Source organism: Phyllostomus hastatus, unplaced genomic scaffold, assembly GCF_019186645.2.
Source record: "Phyllostomus hastatus isolate PE091 unplaced genomic scaffold, TTU_PhHast_1.1 phas_scaffold_585, whole genome shotgun sequence".
Taxonomy (NCBI): domain Eukaryota; kingdom Metazoa; phylum Chordata; class Mammalia; order Chiroptera; family Phyllostomidae; genus Phyllostomus; species Phyllostomus hastatus.
Window position 1 is genome coordinate 19,519,316 of NW_025334037.1, and position 18,766 is coordinate 19,538,081.

Below are 18,766 nucleotides of genomic sequence, written 5' to 3' on the forward strand. Positions count from 1 at the left end.
GTCAGGCTGCTGCAGGAAGGCAGTTAATGTAAGTCAGAGAGAATTTCCCCTCTTTTGCTACAGATAACCTTGGCATTGGCTTATTGGATGATTCAAATTGAAGCAGCTGAACTATTTTGCCAAAGTGATCAGGATAAGTTGTCCAATTACTTACTTCACTTGACTGTGGAGACTTCAGATTGCGGTTGTCTAGTGAATCAAACAAGTGATTGTCAGCTTGGGAGATCTGTGTTATTAAAATATATTCATACTGGCCCTGGCCAAGTAGTTCAGTTGATTAGTGCATCATCTTGATAGGCTAGGGTTTTGGGTTTGATCACCGGTCAGGTTAGGGCATGTACAAGAAGCAACTAATGAATGCATAAATAAGGAGAGCAACAAATCAGTTTCTTTCTCTCTCTCTTTTTTTCTCTCTAAAACTCAATTAAAAATTAAAGTATATTAATATTGGGTAGAACTTTAGTACCAAGGTTTTTAGAGAAAGTGTTTTTTGTTCACAGACACACTCTGTGTTCCTACTGTTTTTCTGGGAAAACTCTATTTCTATTTCTAAACATTTTTCTATTTCTTCAGTGAGATAACTCCAAGTACTACATGGCTTTAAGTCAGGAAAAAAAAGGTTAGAAAATAGTAAGTACAAAAAATTTATATAAATATAACTTTAGTCCCATTTTTGTCAGGTAGGAAATAGACAAATTTGGTTTTCTGGGACCATGATATTGGGCTGGGCAAGACAATGCTTTGCCATAAGTTTACTGGTCTTCCTGGACTTGCTGTCCTGAACAAACAGCTACAAGAATGTCAGAAAAACCAACGAAATGGGATTGGAATGTCCTATTGTAGGAAGTGAGAACAGGAGAGGTATGTAGGTCCACCAAATATTTCTGTTTCAGAAGACTTTCTCCTAGGCATCTGATTGGGATAGGATCTCTGTTTGCTGGGGTCATGTGACTCTTCCTGGCCAATGAAGTGTGAGCACATAGGATATGCCAGCCTACCTGTCTACAGTATATGACACTCCACATACTCCTGAGTTCTTTTTCCTTATGGCACAGTAGTCAGCAACAGTCGAAATATGGTTTCCCCATCAGCCTGAATGTACTGTGTGACCACAAATGAGCAGAGTCCTCTGCAAACCACGATGGATATATATCACTTGTTTTAGGCCAGGGGTTCGTAAACTTCTGTAACGAATGAGACAGTATTTTAGGTTTTGTACATGATACTGTCTCTACTTTGCTCAACTCTGCTCCAATCCTCACTCTGCTCTCCTGTGGCACAAAAATTGCCACAATATATACATAGATGGATATGGCTGTGTCCCCCCAAAACTTTGTTTACAAAAACAGATGGAGGGGCACTTGGCCCAGGGACTATCTATAGTTTGCAAATCCCTTTTTTTAAGTCACAGAGTTTTCAAGATTGTTACTGCGGTACCACCTAGCTTTTATCTTGATATACTGGGCTGTGAGATGGACCCCCAAAGGAGACTCTTGGCTATCTGTGCTGTCACCTGTCTTTCTACCTCTTAACAATCTACTTTCCTTTCTCTTGAAAGGCCCAATTTAGCAGACGGGGAATCTTTATGTTTCGTAATTGCTTCTGAGTCTGATACTGAGTTGTAATGTGTCAAGGAAAGGCAGAAGAGGCTTTTCTTTCTCACCTTATCACAAGTCCTCAATTCAAACCTGAATCGTTAGCGGTCTCCAAGTCAACAGTTCTTGTATATTAGCTTGCATCAGAGTCACCTGACAGGCTTGATAACAAAGATTGCTGGCTCCACTCCCAAGAATTTGATTCTGTAGATCTGGGGGAAATCTGCCTGATAGAGTATTTCACGTCTGATCTGAGAGCTACTGGTCAAGTTCTAAGGAATAAAGGAATGACTCCCTCCCTGCCCCCTGCCCACCCAAAAAAAAATTCCAGTATGCATATAAATCAGCTGGGGTTCTTGTTAAAATGCAGATTCAGTAGGTCTGGGTTGGAGTCTGAGATTTTGATAGTGATACTGGTCAGGCTGAGTACACTAAAAGCTGAAGGAAGCTAAAGAATTCTGATCTTTCTAGCCTCTAGGTTTGCAGTGTTTAGCAAAATGCTAAGCACAGTTCAGGTACTTAAATCTTAATAATCTTAGGTTAGCTTTGACTTCTCTCACACAACATGCAACTGGCAAACCCTGTTGGTTCTACAATCACAATGTATAAAGCATTCAATCACCTGTCACCACATTTACTATAACACACTGAGGTTGACCACCACTATCTCTGGGCTGTATTATTTCAATAGCCTCCAAATTGGGCTCCCAGTGTCTGCTCTTGTTCCACCCCCTATCTCACCTCTGATAGCCACTTATTGTAAATTCTTTATACAGCACGAGAGGATTAAAAAAAAAAAAAACCCACAGGTGCATCATGTGACAACTCCTCTTAAAAGTATGCATGCAGTGACTCCATATTTCATTCATCAAAAGCCAAAGTCCTTACTATGGCCTGTCAGGATTTACAAGACTGGCCCTCTGTCATGTCTCTGACCTCATCTCCTGGTCTGTTGTAGACACTGCTGCCTCCTTGCTGTTCCTAGAACTCACCAAACACACTCTGATCTCAGATCCTGGCACTTGGTGTTTCTTCTACTCAGAAAATTCTTCCAAGATAACTGTTTGGCCTTCCTCATTTCTTTTAGTCTTAGCTCAAGTATCAGTAAGGCTTTTCCTGACCACCCTGTTTATTTTTTCTACCACTTCACTATCTGACATATATTTACTTATCTTCTTATCACGTAGAATGTAAGTTCCATGAAGATATTTTTGTTTTGCTTACAATTCCTATCGCTAAAGAGTTCTTAACACACAGTAAGGTGTTCAACTAATATTTGAATGAATATCTAACAGACTTCGTAGCTAACTGAAATATCTTGATGGAGGCTGCAGTGGTTTCTCTGCAATGCATCCCAGGCTCCCTCAGGATACACTGTTGCCAGCATTACTCATTTTAGTCTCCAAAGAGGAGTGAGTTTGGTAGAATCCTCTCTAAATCCTTTTTTCATGGAATTTGTTATTTACTGTTGTCATACATTATGTTGCTGAATTTTCTGCTGTTTATATTCCTTTTAATACATTTCTTCCCAGTACCTGGCTTATTTTCTGTTTACTGTCCACAACCATATCCAACCTGCTCCTAGGTTAATTACAAGACTGGAGTAATTCTCTTGGGGCAAAAAAAAAATGTTTTATTTCATTAAACATTCTCTTAAAAGTTTCAGGTACATCTAAATCAAGGAAAAAGGTCTAAATCGCAATACACGGGCCAACTGGATAAATGTCATCTTAAGGTAGCTGACGATTATTTTTAATGAGTCTGGAGTATGTTGCTCATTTCCAACGCGTTCTACAGAGAATTCCTAGGTTACAGGGTGATCATTTGTGGGGGAAGTTGTCTTTTTAAGACCTTTTGGCATGTGGGAGTTTGCTTGCTTTGCATACAGAATTCTAGGAGCTGGGATTGCACCACCCACCCCAGGCACCCCTTACTTGCAGAAACCTTTTCCACCCCACCCCACCCCCACCAAGTAAGAGCTCTACACACGGCAGCAGCCAGCTTCAGATCCAGCTGCTTGACACCTATTGTCCCCGTTTGGACGTCAAGCGATTTCGCCTTAAGGACCCTAGCTTCGATTTCGTTCAAAACTCAAGGCATCGCTCCTGCAACCTCCTCTGGGCTGTTCCGACTTGTGCGGAGCGGCCACCCCCCACAACCGGGACTTGGGTAAGGCTGGTGAGAGGCCGAGGGGGTGGGGCTTCCCATCAGGCGTTCGCTCTGGGCAGCCCGAGCAGCAGCGAAGGTCCCCGCCCGCCGCTTTCCCCGCCCCCTCCGTCCCAGAGGGCTGGCTGGCTGGCTAAGTCCCTTCTCCTCCTGGCTCTCCGTCTCACTAGCAGCGGCTCTCGGTGCAGCGGGGACGGGGCGAAGCGGCCTGCGCACACGGAGCGTACGACACTGCCCGGAACGCACCGCCACCCTTGCCCCTTCAGCCGCCCACTCGGGATCTCCAGCGGCCTCCGCGCGCGCACGGTGAGCGCCATCCCGGACTGAGGCGCTGATTGGGAAGAGGGCTGCTACCCCTAGTGTCCTAATACCTCCGGATCCGCCTGGACCTTCGCAAGGAGCTTGATCCTCAAGTCCCCGCCCCCCCCCCTTCTCTCCCCCAGTCGTTTCCAGTGCCCTTCTCCACCCTTCTCGGCTTCCCAGCCCCGACCTCTCTCTTCCCTCCCTTCCTCGGAAGGCGTCTGTGCCGGCGGGCCCTCCCCTGCGGAGACCGTTGCACTGGCAGTTGGCCGGCTCTGCGAGGCCCCGCCCCCGGCGCGAGCCTCGGTGCCCCGGGGCGGGTAGGCCGAGCCGGCGGCCCGCGCGGGGAGGGGCGGGACCGGAGGCGGTGCGAGACCGGGCCGGGCGCTCCGCTGGCGGGTCGCGCGCGCGCTGGTCGTCCCTTCCTGCCCTCGCGGCGCGCGCAGTCTCGTCCCCACCCCCACCCGCTCGCGCAGGCTCTCGCTCGCTGCGCGTTTTGTCCCGCGTCTCGCCCCGTCCGCCGCCTGACTCGCCGCTCTTGTCCTTCCTCCCGCTCTTTCTTTTTTCCTCTTACGGTCCAAAGATGCCCTCGGCCACCAGCCACAGCGGAAGCGGCAGCAAGTCGTCTGGACCGCCACCCCCGTCGGGTTCCTCTGGGAGTGAAGCGGGGGCCGGAGCCGCTGCACCGGCTTCTCAGCACCCCGCAACCGGCACTGGTGCTGTCCAGACCGAGGCCATGAAACAGATTCTCGGGGTGATAGACAAGAAACTTCGGAACCTGGAGAAGAAAAAGGTGCCAGGAGTTGGCGGGGAAGGGAGGGTTTGGTGCTCCGACACTGCCTGCAGTATCCCTCACTCTTTTCGTCTTAGGCATTTCTCCTCCATCCCCCCCCCGCCCCCCCGTTGTCCACAGTAAACGGGGAGCTTCGTACCCAGAAAACGGGCTTCTAGGGGAGGTGCTTGTCACCTGACCCGGACGCAGCGCTGCCCCCAAGACTGTTGATTACTGGCCCCCTGCTGTGAGCCAGGCCTTTGGGCCTTTGGGAGTGAGGTGTGTAAGGGTGGAGACCTGTCCTATCGCCAGATTTAACTGTGTGATGCCCTTTTCCCCGTTACCGAGGCCCGAATTCTTTGAGTAGGGCCAGCGGGGAGAAACAAGATCCCAGTGTGGGGACTAAGGGTTCAACCGACTGCCTCGTGGAGTTGGGGCGGCCTGCGTCCTCTAGCCGTGGGGTTTGCCCGCTCCGTTACTGTGTACTTGAGATCTGTTCAGTGTCCCCTCTTTTCCTTTGGGAAAGAAGTGTATTTAGGGTCTTAAATTAGAATTGTTACCCCATCAATCCCCTTTTGAGTGGGTGTTCGATTTGCTACCCCGCCCCCATCGGATGGGCTTCCTACGTTTCCTTCTTTGTTTCAATTGTCTAGGTGCCCCCGAGCCTTTCGCTCAACTCGTTCCCGAGAAGATACTGGGTTGCGGCTTTTTGTCTTTTGGGGACTCTAAAGAGGGATGGGAGGGAGACCGCACCAATTGAGATTTGTTGGGGAGAGGGTGTGGGTTACACCGAGGGGAGCGTTGGGTCTCTGGGCACATGGAGAGAGCGACTAACATGGCGGCGGCTGCGGGGAGAGGGAAGCGCTTTACAGGAGCTGCATTGTGAGCACAAAGCGAAAGCAGAGGGGGAGGGCAGAGACCAGGCAGCCGCCCCGACTGGCCTTCCTCGCCCCCATCCAAAAAAAAAAAAAAAATAGAGCCACACCCACAATATTTTGGATTCAATGTTTAACCACCCTAGGTCACACCATGAGGTTTATCTTAAAGTCGGCCTTTTGTTTTATGCTTTCAGTCCAGGGCAGTGTATCAACTGTTTTAGAGGACACATGTGTGTCTACGCGTAGAGGAAAGGTCTAGGCAGAGTGAATAATTCAGTCTTCTCAAGATTGAAGGCGGTAAGGGAGAAACAAATCAGTAGTACAGAAAATGGGGTGATTACATCAGGTGACTATTACACGAACTTTTGTCTTACCTTAAAAAGAAAAATAATTGACTTTCATTTGATAACTTTTGCTTGTCTGCCTCCAGTAAAACGTTTATAACATGTTGAATTTTGAGGAAGTCATTTAAAAATGTTTGTTTAGTTAGCCACCTAATTGTGTTACTAAGATGTTGAGGTAGTAATCCCTAGGCCAAAATTGGGGCTGTGGGAAATAACTTGAAGAAAACTGTTGATATTTAGGTCTTAGTTATTTTAATGGTTCATTTAATCATTCATTTTACTTTTTTGAGTTTTAAAACATTTTTAGGTTTGATACTTATGTATTGGGAATTTTATTTGAATTTCTTTATTCAAAATTGAGAGATGCTCTCTAATTGTGGATTTCTACCTTTTTTCTGATCCATTATTTTGATCAACAAGCATAGTTTTTTATAAATGATTGCAATAATAGACTTACCAATATCAACTAGGGAACAAAAGTAATTTAACTATAAAGTGCCTACATTCAAATATGTAATAGAATAAGCATGGCCAAGGCCATTACAAGTCTGAGTCTGCCATCTGATTTAGTTTTTGTTAATCTATTTGAAATTGAGACTTAGGTATTTTTTTAAAACCTGTTAAAAGGATAAACCTGTCAATCTGGTTGATGCTTGAATGGTTTCAGAATTCCTAGGAAATCTCTGTGTTCTTTTAGGATAGGAATCAGAAGATAAATATTAATGGAGTAATATTTTAAGTATAGACATTTATATTTTAATGACTGAAAAATAATTGTTTAGAGGTGTTGGTGTAAAGTCAGGTGCAGATGCGCAGCCAGCCTAGTTGTGAGGTGAGTCTGGTCAGTGTCTAGTGTTCTAGAGCATTGGAGGAAAATAGAAATCTAGTTTATAAGCTTTAGGCGTACCCAAACCATGGCAGGTCACTCCTGTGTAGGTTTGTATTACTATTAAATACTATCTATTTAAATGGTTAAGTTGGAAATACTGATGTAGTTTAATTACTGTTAAAACTAGAAGTTAATTTTTTGAGAAACTCAAGGCTTTCTTTCCTGATATTTTGATGATTTGTTGTATGAAAGGACTTAACTGATTCATTTTTCTTTTTTTTTTTAAATCAACCGAGGACATTTTTTTTCATTGCTTTTTAGAGAGAGAGAGAGGAAGGGAGAAAGAGAAACATCGATGCGAGAGAGAAGCATCGATTGGTTGCCTCCCTTACGCATCTGGACCAGGATCGAACCCACAACCTAGGTATGTGCTCTGACCGGGAGTTGAACCCTCAACCTTTCAGTTGCGGGACAGCGCTCCAACCAACTGAGCCACACCGGCCAGGGCTGATTCATTTTTCAGTAGTGAGTGAGCATTTTTAATACACCTAAAATAAGGATTTACTTTACAAATTGGTTTTGTACCTTTTTAGAAACTGTTATGGGATGAAGTAAGTTACTGTGTATAACTGGATTTCTTTTTACTTCGGTCCACTTAGCAACTTACATTTGAGCTGTATTTCAAAATGCTTTTGTCATGTGTTAAAATGAAGTATCCTGGCAAAAATTACTACTAGATAATGTATCACTTACATTGTGGCATAGAGTTGCAATAACTTTATTTCACTTTATTTAAAAAAGAAAGTTATTTGTTAGTTTTCTAATAAGTCCAGTCATTTGAGGAAGGCTAAGCATCTGTTCAGCGAGAATGCATGCTTAACATGGATGAAATAGGATCCTATTATGTAATGCAACTAAATGGCCTGGTAGTTTTCAAAATTTGGGCTTATAAAGACTACATGGGTGTTGAGTAGAGAGAGGAAAGACAGCTATAATAACAATCTAGTGTAAAACTCCATTTACAAATATTCTCACTGATTAAAGTATAAATAATGAGTTGAGTGATTGCTTAGTTTTTATCAGTTTGTTCGTATAAAATGGCCCTAGGCTATGTAAGATGATATTTTGAAATCAAGTCTTAATTTAAACTGAAGAGAGCTCATTTATATGGTAAGATGTAATCAGATCTTATACAGAACAAAAGGTGTTTTAATAGATGATATTTTACAATTGTTACACACTTTGTAAGTATAATAGATTTAGACACCAGTGACTTTGGTAGGAGAAAAGGTTCACCAGTGTTCTTTTGCAAGACAGCTTGCCATCTTTGTAACCAATAGTGACCAGATACGTTAATCGAAGTGTACCGTTTTTCATACTGCTATTTATGCTATTTAAAGTCTTCTTGATCTTTATATCTTTGCAGTTAATATTATTCAGAAAAAGGATGTTTTTGTTATTAGAGAGGATAACATTTCTTTCCAGAGCATTGCAGTATACTTTTACTTAGAATTTTCAGTGTAGCTATTGTACAGAATTTCTTTGTTAAATATTTGGAATAAAAATATCAAGTTTTTCTTGGCAGTTAAAATCTCTGATGTGTTAGCTCTCCATTGATCACATGAACTGTTCCTCTGCAATGCAGAGGGCGAGATTACTTTGTTTTGCATTCACCTTGTCACACATGAAAAAGCATTTACATTGCTTAAGTTGTTTCCCTCTGCTTGCGTGCTGTGTGCATGCCTGTGTGCATGCGAATGCACTTGCCCACAGGGGACTCTTTAAATTTCAACTTAAAGAGGAAAAGAAGATGAAGTCCCTCGTGTGTAATAGGGGTACCTTTTCCTCAGATGAGGGTGGAATCCTAAGTATTGCAAAGAGAATGGATTGTTTTAACCTGGCCATGTTATTTTCTAGGGGCGTTCGTTCAACCAGCGGCCCATGGGCTGCACAAGGCCCAGGGTGGCTGTGAATGCAGCTCAACACAAAATTGTAAATTTACTTAAAACATTATGAGATACTTTTGTGGTAGTGTGTCGCAGTGTATTTAATATGTGGCCCAAGACAACTCTTCTTCCAGTGTGGCCCAGAGACACCAGAAGGTTGGACACCCCTACTAGGCTAATATCCATGTGGCAAATATTTGTATGGGAATAAATTTTATGTGACTTTGAGATTAAGCATACAACTTGTCATACTTTTAAGTAATTTCTTAGTTTATGTTTAGAATTAGATGAAGATTTGTCTGGTATTGTTTTATCTTTTAAAATATTAGTAAGTACTTGTAAAAGGTAAAACTAAAACAACATGGCCTTAATTTTATTACCATACTGTTAAGAGAGCCTAAGATTTTTTGAGAGCTTAAAGCACAGGTGGAAAACACAAGGTCCGCAGGCCAAATCCAGCCCTCCACCTCATTTTATCCGCTCTGCACCTTGTGTCTACCTGGCGGCAGCACCAAGCTGCTTGCCCCTAGTTAAGGAGTAGTTACATTTATACAGTCCTAAAATTATTTGGCCCTTTGAAGGCAATTGTGAGGCTGGTGTGGCCCCTGGTGAAAGTGAGTTTGACACCCCTGGCTTAAAGCCATCTTACAATTCAATTCATTTTGCAGAAGAGGAAATTGAGATGCTCATGTGAAATGACCTGGCTTGGAATGGGTGAATCCCAAGATCTCTTGTAATGTTTTATGGGGGTAATTAGAATTTGTAATGCTCTGCAATGTAAATGTAGTTTTTTTTTATATTTATGCTGATCCTGTAGACCATGTGAAACCTTTTACTTCACATTCTTTAATTTTAGAGTTCTTCTGTTTTAAAAGCGGAAGCAAAAGAAGCTTCTCATTTCTTCACTGTTAGACCTTTATTCATGTGTCATTGTTAATTTTGTGTTTGTAGGCTGCCCAGATAATGGGGTCCTCAGACTAGCAGTCTAGGGAATGTCCCGTGTTGTTGGGATATCCATGTTGTAACGAAATGAATTTTAAAGTTTAAACTCTGAAGTTTCTCTTTGTACAGGTAAGCTCCAAATGCACATTTGCCAGTCTCTACTCCAACTTGGTATGTTGTAGACCAGAAAATTTGGGAAAAGCGTACCCAGTAGAACGGAGTAGGAGGTGTGTCCACCCTTCTGTCTTAATTCTTGTATTCCAAACTTCTGGATAATTTTTAGTAATTGGACCCTTTTCCTGGGGGAAATGAATGGTGTGCATGTTGTAGAGAAGAATGTGGGGAGCAGCCGAAGTGAAATTCAGCCAGAGTTGGAACTGTAAACTGCATGGCTTCTGCATATTTAAAAATTTTTCTTTACTAGCTATACCAGTGCTTTTTTGGGTAGAACGTGAGTGTAAAAACATAGATGAAAGAGACTTTGCTAGGCAGAGTTCAGAATTTCTTTATTTCCTTAGGAAATGGGAAGGTGAGCTTCTTGACCATGCTCAACTAAAGTAGTCTGTTTCCCTTAACTTCCTGTACTACCTATTGTCTGTATACTTTGACATTCTTACAGTGCCTTATATTCTTACCTTATGTGTTTTTCAAAATAGGTATTAAGCTTCTACAAGGCAGAGACTATTAACATACTGTCTTCCACATGGTATATGTTAAATAAATATTTGTTAGTTTGACTAAATCCTTGCGTAGACATATTATCTTCAGCTGCAAAATCCTGTTAAACTGGATTAATCAGTGAGGGGAAAATGCTCTTTGTACAGAGATATTTACTTCTGTTTTTTTATTGAAGTGGAATTTTTCCTGAAGGATTTTGGTTCTCCTTTCTTCCTTCTTCCTCCCTCCCTTCCTTCCTCAGTAGAGTTAATGAGTAGGCAAGTAGAACACACTTTAAAATCTAGGTAGTGTGAGCAAGATTTGTGAATAATCTTAGGAAAGAGAACATTGATGTTTCTTGGTATTTGCACAGTTAAAAATTGCTAGAAATGTTATTGCATTCCACTTAATGCTGTTATCCAAACAGAAATAACTGAAATATACTTTACTCATTGGGAAAAAACCTTTTGGTCTCCATTTTAAATGAATTCTAGTTCACAACTTTTTACATTGAACTCCTAACAGAGTGTGTAAATAACATCCTTTGTACTACTCTAATGAGTAGCTTGGTTAAAGCAACTAATAATTCAAAAGACACCTGTTAAGATTATAAATGATCATTTGTTTTTCAAATGCACAAGCTTTAACCTTCTATTTATTTATTTTTAAAGATTTTAATTATTTATTTTCAGGGAGAGGGGAAGGGAGGGAGAAAGAGAGGAAGAGAGACATCCATGTATGGTTGCCTCTCATTTGCCCACGCACTGGGGACCTGGCCGGAAACCTAGGCATGTGCCCTGACTGGGAATCCAGCCTGAGGCCCTTTGGTCAGCATTCAATCCACTGAGCCACACCAGCCAGGGCAGCTTTAAACTTTCAAAAATATAATTCAGAGTAAGTGATGCTGGAACTCTTTTTAATGTTACACTTTCATTTTCCTACTAGCTGCTTCCATTCATTTAGACTTCACCGCATAATTATAGCCATGGATAAGGAATAAGTTTTTATAGGATTATCTTTTATCTTGTTTTTCCTTCTCAGTTGGACAAAAGTCTTGTCAGATTAAACTCCTGGTTACTCACCTGCTTGAAAAATTATCTTAATGGTGGGACCTTAGATAACATCCAATTTAGCATCCTTTTATTGTTCTTATTGTTAAAATATTCCGCATTCTGAATAAGGTAGATGTTCATTGAGCTTCTGCATTAATCAGTCTTCTGCACCTGGTAGAATGCTCATTTCTCAATGCAAGTTTCGTTCTTGAACAAGTTCTTATTGTTTGTGTCACACCACCACTCTTTAATATATAGTTTGTTTACCTGGAACAACTCAGACTTCTGCTTGAGAAAGCTTCCAGCACTTGAAGATAGCTATTAAGGATCATCCACGGATTGTACTAAGTGCTCTCTACTGTTCTTTTAAAAAGTGAGAAAATGTTTCTTACTATCTCTGACTTGTGAATTTTACTAGCAGCTAATTCTCAGTTAAATTGGTGGAGGGTAAACAGGAGGCAGAGTCAGCTGCCTACCATTGTGAAGGCAGAGTCAGCCAATGTTCTAGGGGAAAAACAGGGAATGTTAGAAGTGGGAACTTGAAACAGTATCTAGAAAGGCCACTGAACATTATGGAGAATTGAGAGGAAAAGAAGTGTTTATCTTTTGTTCTTGTATTTTCTTTCTATAGGTTCTTTTAGTACTATAGAAGTGATTTATTTGACTGAAGACAAAATTTAAAGCTCTTACTACTTTTGTTATTTTAGGCTTCATCTCTAAGTTAAGTACCTGTTCTGTCCCACTTTGGAGATCTAAGAACAGGATTGAGAACAGGATTTACATAGTTTCCTGGATAGCCAACATTTGAGGTGTTGTCTCCTCCTAATCTTTGTTGTTATGACTGTCTACAGTTGTCTACTTGGAGAATTTTTATTGTTCTTTTTGAGTCTCTTACCTGTTTGCTATTTTTATTTGTATAAATTTAAAAATGTTTTATTAAATTACTTAAGGAATTTGTTGGCTATAATAGAAAGGAAGGGACGCTTAGGAGGAGGACGGCTGCTTTGGATATTTGTCTTCTGGCATCCTCATGGTACTGTAATGAAATTTTTAAAAACATTTCAATGAAGTAACTTTGGTGGTGATAGAAGAATCTTTGGGAAGAGTGGAAGATATAGGTGTACTGTGATTCAGCAAAATAATTGTTCTGTGGAGAAGGGAGAGGTGGAAAACAGCAGCAGTAGGGCCCACATGAAATGTAGCAGCGGCTGGCATCCCGAGTGGCATTATAAAGGGGGATGGGTGTGTTGCAGCACAAATGATTTTTCTGGGATTTATGACCTGAGGCAAGTTGTTTAAGTGCTCTGCCTCTCAGTTTCCAATTAGGTGAACTATGACTGATAATAGTGCCTCCCTGATAGGGTTAGTCACCAGTGCTTTAAATTTGGGTGTCTGTCACATCGTGTCAACTATTATAAGTCATGAAGAAGCAGAAGATAGAGGGGGACTGGGCAGCACTTGCTGGGGTAATTATTTCTTAGTAACACACAACTGTATAGCGTGTTGACATTTACTTCATATAGTTACACCTCTGTCCGATGGTTCCCCTTCGGAGTCTCTGGATAATCTGGGTGATGACCTGATTTTTATTTTGTTCACATGTGATGCTGTAAATGAATTTTTAATACACTCTGGACACTCAGTAGTTGAAAAAGAAACCCTAAGCTGAATTTCAAGATAGAATCTAACAGGGCAGGTTTTTGTTATCAGTATTATGGTGGGCTTTCTGACGAAGTTACTGCGTCAATGCTAGGAAAACAGCTCCATTCTTCACAAAAATAATGCTTTATGTTTTATGTGAATGACCAATTTATCTAATGGTATTAACAGTATGTGTTAGGTAACTGCTAGCTTAGGGAAGAAAAATAGCTGTATGTCTGGGGCACTTTTATCTTTGCCTCACTATTTTTGTTGGAATTAATAACTTGGTTAAACCAATGTGACAAGTAAGTCCTTATTTACAGTATGTATTTATTTAGTTTATACTGCAAATTTTAACCCCAAATGGACAGTTTTTCTACTTGGACTTTACTTAAGCCATTTGAGTAGGATGTGATAATAGGAATGAGCCTGTTAACGAAGGTGTCATTTGTCTCTGAGTAGTCTGCTCTTTCAGAGATTTGGCAAACTGTAGTATGGGGACCAGTGCAGATACCACATCCTTTTTCCTTATCTCTTAAAGCTACTGAGGAGCGAGCTGGGATTGCATGCTGCCCTTATTTTGAAAAGCAGAAAGTTAGACCACTTGACTGTCCTAGAGGCTGTTTGTTTCTAGTGCAAAATTCGGCATTCACCACTGAGTTTAATCATAATGTACTCTAAACTTCGGGAAGTTTGGCTCACAGTGCGAGATTTAATAAAAGTATTACTTAACGATTGGAAGGTGGTAACCCTTTAGTGTTCAGATCATAAATGGTTCTTATGCAAGTAATTAATAGGTTAAATAGATTTATAAACTGGTCTAGAAAACCATCACTCAACAAGTTTTCTGTGTTTAAAGTTGAGCTTTTAAGCAACGTATATCCAAATGGAGGCTCTTATACAAAGGTTTGTAGATCACAATTTGTATCATATGTTTGGTTTAGAATACTTTATTTCTATGTTCTACTGGACTCACTACTTACTACAAGAGAATTTCAATGTATTCCACTTTGGTGGATGTTTCTCACACTTAAGCACACATCAGAATCACCCAGGGGCTTGATAAAACAGATTACTGGGTCCCACACCAGTTAAAAGTTCCTAGGTGATGGCTTACATTGCTGGTTGGGGATCATACTTGGAGAATCACTGACCACTACCACCACAGGGTCTCTCCACTGTGGAGGGACCTAACTAGATGTAACAGTGAGCAAAGGTGCTTTCAGTTCCAATTCCGTGGTGATAATACCCCTAAGCAGCCAGGAGATCCTGTATTATACTGATTGCAAACAACAACAACAAATGGAACTAATGCCCTTCAATGTAGAACAGTTTTTTAAAAATGTCATTCTGTAGTCAATTTATTAGTAAGTGTGGCTGTTCCCTCAAATGAGAGTTACTTATTAGGTACTTCTGACCAGACCCAGTATCTTGCTTTCCTGACCCAAAGGCAGGGGATAGGATATTTATAACTGTAGGATAGTGTTAATAGCTACAGAGTAACAGATATAAAGCTATGAAACTTTTGTTTCATTATGTTTAGAAAAATATTTCACAGGACCTAATTTCCATTCATTTAATTAACTACATGTTTTGATTGGATGCCTTCAGATGCATCAATTCAACTCGCCAGGAATAAGGAACTGATAAACTTTTTGAAGACCACTTCTTAAAGATCCTTGGGATTTTTCAGTCATATCATGATTTTTTAACACATTTTTTCCCTCAAACTCATTTCTTTTGGTGTTCTTAGCAGTTCTTCTACATTGAAAAATCATGGCTCTTAAATTATTATGAAAAATTAGAAACATATAGTAATATAAAAATCACAATACATTGATGTATGAGCTTTAATAAAATTATAGATCTTTATTTTGGCTGCCCAGAAGGTCATTTTACATACTTTCTGTTGATGGTATTCCATGAAGATTTATATATTAAAGCTGAGTTTCACATAATAATGGCTTTCCCTTTTCATTTCCTTTTTAACCTTGTTTCCAGTTATTGCTGTGTGACAGATTGCTTCAGAACTTACAGTACATCATTTTATCATGCATATGGATTCTGCCTGTCAAGTATTCAGACAGGGCACACAGTGGGTTTGTGTCTCTGCTCCATGATACCTCGGGCCTCACCTGGGTAAACTCAGGCTTGTTTGCTCACAAGTTTGATGCCTGGGCTGGGATGATGACTCTAACACTAGCATTGCCGACCAGATTCTTTTACAAGACCACTCTTCATGGCTTGGCTTCCTCATAGCATGGCATCCTCAGGGTTCCTGAACTTCTCATATGATGGCTTGGGTTCCAAACACCAGTGTTCTTAGTGACCAGCAAAGAGGACAGAGATAGTGCTTTTATGACTCAGGCTTGGAAGTCATACAGGATCACTTTTACTGGACTCTGTTGGTCGAAGCCCTTTCAGTGCAGTGGCAGGGGAATTGGACTAGTTCTTATGCGGAAGTGCCAAAGTCACATCGTAGGACTTTAGGTGTGGTAGCTTTGGGCAGTGTAATTGGTTGGATGAATACTAAATTTGCTTGTGTGTAGATAATTAGAACTCTTTTATCACAGAATAGCTTGTCCATTATAGGTTGGTATTGATTCATATGTAAGGATCTTATAGGTGAAGGTCCTGACACTCTCCCGAAATGTGTCAACTTTAACATCTTCAATATAGCATGAAATTAAAGTTTTTATTATATACATTATATATATGTTCATTGCAGAATGTCTAAGTGTACATAATAAAGGAAAAGGACGTTCCACCTATAATTCTGCCATTCAGGTATAATTCTTAACATTTAAAAAAATCTTTTCATGTTTATTTTTATGTGTATATAAGCATTTTTTTTTTAGGAATTTGATTTGACATTCATTTTGATTGGCATGTATGTTTTAAGTTCACAGAGCATTACATGATAAAGTTGAATAAGCTAGGTATATAAAACTTCATCCTGTGAGAGATCTAGAGTGCACTTACTGTGTATTTCTAGATTTGGCCACAGTTTTCATGAAAAATGTACAATATCATAACAGGGAACATAATGAATGTCAGGTATAAGTTCATAGCAGTTTTTCTTTTGCCTAGTATTTAGCTCAGAATTTTAACTATGTATAACACTAAATTTCAGGTACTTCTACAGCCATGTTTTCTATTATCCATATATTTTGAAATAGAGGAATTCTGACAGTAGAACTGTTACATCCTAAGTTGCAATTAAAAGCAAATCTTAACCTGTTTAGTTTTTTATTTCTTCAAAGAAAAGTAGCCTACCCTTTTAAAAAAGTAGATGAACAAAGACAGTTCAGAGCTCAGAGGTGAGGGAATAAGTAGAAATCTAAATTAAGGGGGGGGGCGTTATGAAACATGTTTTATATCAAGTGATATACTTACTGTTTACAGAAAGTAAACAGTATACTTATTGTAAACTTACTGACATTGTTTTTAAACTTGTATCTGTGCCTCTGATTGCATTTTATCAGAACCTTTCTTTGTATTTTGTTTCTTGGTTAATTTTATTGCTAAGGGTAAGGAATTACGTATGTTTATAATTTAATTGTGGTTATTTATAAAATTTCCTTAACTTAGATTTCTTCTTAGTCTTTCTCCTTTGACCCATAAAACAATAACTGAATTCTTGACTGTGTTGCATTACCTGGATATCTTCTTTCTGGGGTCTTATTTAACGGTAGTAGCCTGGGACACCTCCAGAGTTTTCATCTTAGCAAAAAAACCATGACCAGAGGTTAATTTTATGCCCCCATTAGTGCATTTAATTCCATTTTTGAGAAAATACCAAAGGATAGCTGTTGCCTAGTGTACTCCCCATAGGTGATGTGATGGCCTGAAGAATACACAATATTTATATCACTTAGTCATCTGAATTCCTTTGTCGGGGGGAGAGTGACATAAATTTTTAACACATTATAAAATGTCTGGTAGGCTCACTTGGGTATAAGCAGGATCCTAACCACATTATGGCTCTCACCCACGGGGGCAGAGGGACCATGTGCCTGGGTCCACTGATCATACTTTTTTTTAAAAAGAAACCTAAAGAATGAGCAATGCTGTATCATTGGCTTATAATATTTGGTAATCATTTAGCAGTGGCTAGAGTCTTTAAAATCATTTTTTAACTCACTATTAAACTAAGTTATTTTATGTACTAAGTCAAAGTGGAGCATATATAGGGCAAGATTTGAGACAAATTTAGGATTCGTGGGCTTTGTTATTTTAAGCTGGTGTGGAATTTAATTTTTTTTTTTTTTTAATACAGGGCAAGCTTGATGATTACCAAGAGCGAATGAACAAAGGTGAAAGGCTTAATCAAGATCAGCTGGTAAAGATGCTACATTTTATTTAAGATTTTAAACAAGAAAATTAATGTTGTGTTTGTGTTTCCAATAAAGTTGTGTTCTGTGTTTGTTATTTTAGGATGCCGTATCTAAGTACCAGGAAGTCACAAATAACTTGGAGTTTGCAAAAGAATTACAGAGGAGTTTCATGGCATTAAGTCAAGATGTAAGTTAAAAGTGGTATATATGTTTGTGAAGTATTTTAAATACGGAAGGCAGAAAATTTTGTTGTTTTTCTCATTTTAGTCCTTGCATTACTAATGATAAACTCTTCAAGGTGAGACGTTTGGATCCAATTGTATCTAAGATGCTTTTGAATTCTGTAAAGTTGAACACGTGAAAGATGCATTTTAAAAGGACTGTCTTTCAGATATGACAAACATGTATAGTAGTTACCCCAAGGTTCTTCTCATTGGTTTAAAAAAATAGATAAATCATGGTAGTCATTTACTTTTTGTATATTCCTGTGTGCTTAATGACCATCATACAGTTCCATTAACTATAGTTGGTAACTGTTCTTTCCATTAGGGCTCCTAAGGGATGTGACAGACTGATACATTGCTCTTGACCTTGCAACAAAGTAGTGTGTTTCTCCCAAACATCTTTTGATATGACAAAAGCCTTTGGAAACAGGACAAAAATTAAATACAAAGTCAAGTAATTTGTTCAGCTGAGTCCATAAAATATCCTTCTGAATTAGTGTTAGCTTATTTGGAGATAGACTAACATTAAAGTACAAAGTTGTCTGTGATTTGGTGAAATGAATAAACAATGTATTATGTGAGGAGAGTGCAAAACAGAGATTAGAAGTTCTGATTCTGGAACCAGACTTCCTGGTTTCGAGTCCTGCTTCTGCCATTTTTACTGAATAGGATGGGAAGAGAAAGATGAGACATGGGGGAGGGGGGAGGTTCTCATTCTATTTTCAAATTTGTAAAATGGCAATAATAATAATAATAATAATAATAATAATAATAATAATAATAATAATAATAATAGTACCTACCTCACCAGAGGGTTGTGCTTAAGAGTGGTATTTGATGCATAGTTAATATATTTTATGCACATAATACTGCTACTTACTAAATTTGACTAAAGGTGGAAAATACTGATGTTACCTTTAAAAGTAGAAGGAAATTTATACTAAAGTGGGAATTTGTTCCCCTTAGCTTAGGTCAAACCTCAGGCTTGAGGAACCCTGCTCAATTTCTTTTTCTGAAGCTAAATAGTTGAATAAAGAATTCATTTCTGAAGCTGTGTGAATGACAATGCTTGTATCCTCCTTT

The 18,766-nt window shown here is 39.8% G+C and overlaps 1 protein-coding gene across 1 annotated transcript in view; it reads left to right on the forward strand.

Moving 5' to 3' along the window:
• The first annotated feature begins 3,868 nt into the window (after positions 1–3,868).
• CAPRIN1 (cell cycle associated protein 1) overlaps positions 3,869–18,766 on the forward strand; it is a 34,410-nt gene continuing 19,512 nt past the window's right edge. Inside the window, exons 1-4 of the mRNA XM_045825179.1 lie at positions 3,869–4,067; positions 4,645–4,854; positions 17,402–17,464; positions 17,560–17,646. Coding sequence (XP_045681135.1) covers positions 4,645–4,854; positions 17,402–17,464; positions 17,560–17,646 — 360 coding nt within the window. The 5' untranslated portion in view covers positions 3,869–4,067. The remainder of the gene's footprint in view (positions 4,068–4,644; positions 4,855–17,401; positions 17,465–17,559; positions 17,647–18,766) is intronic.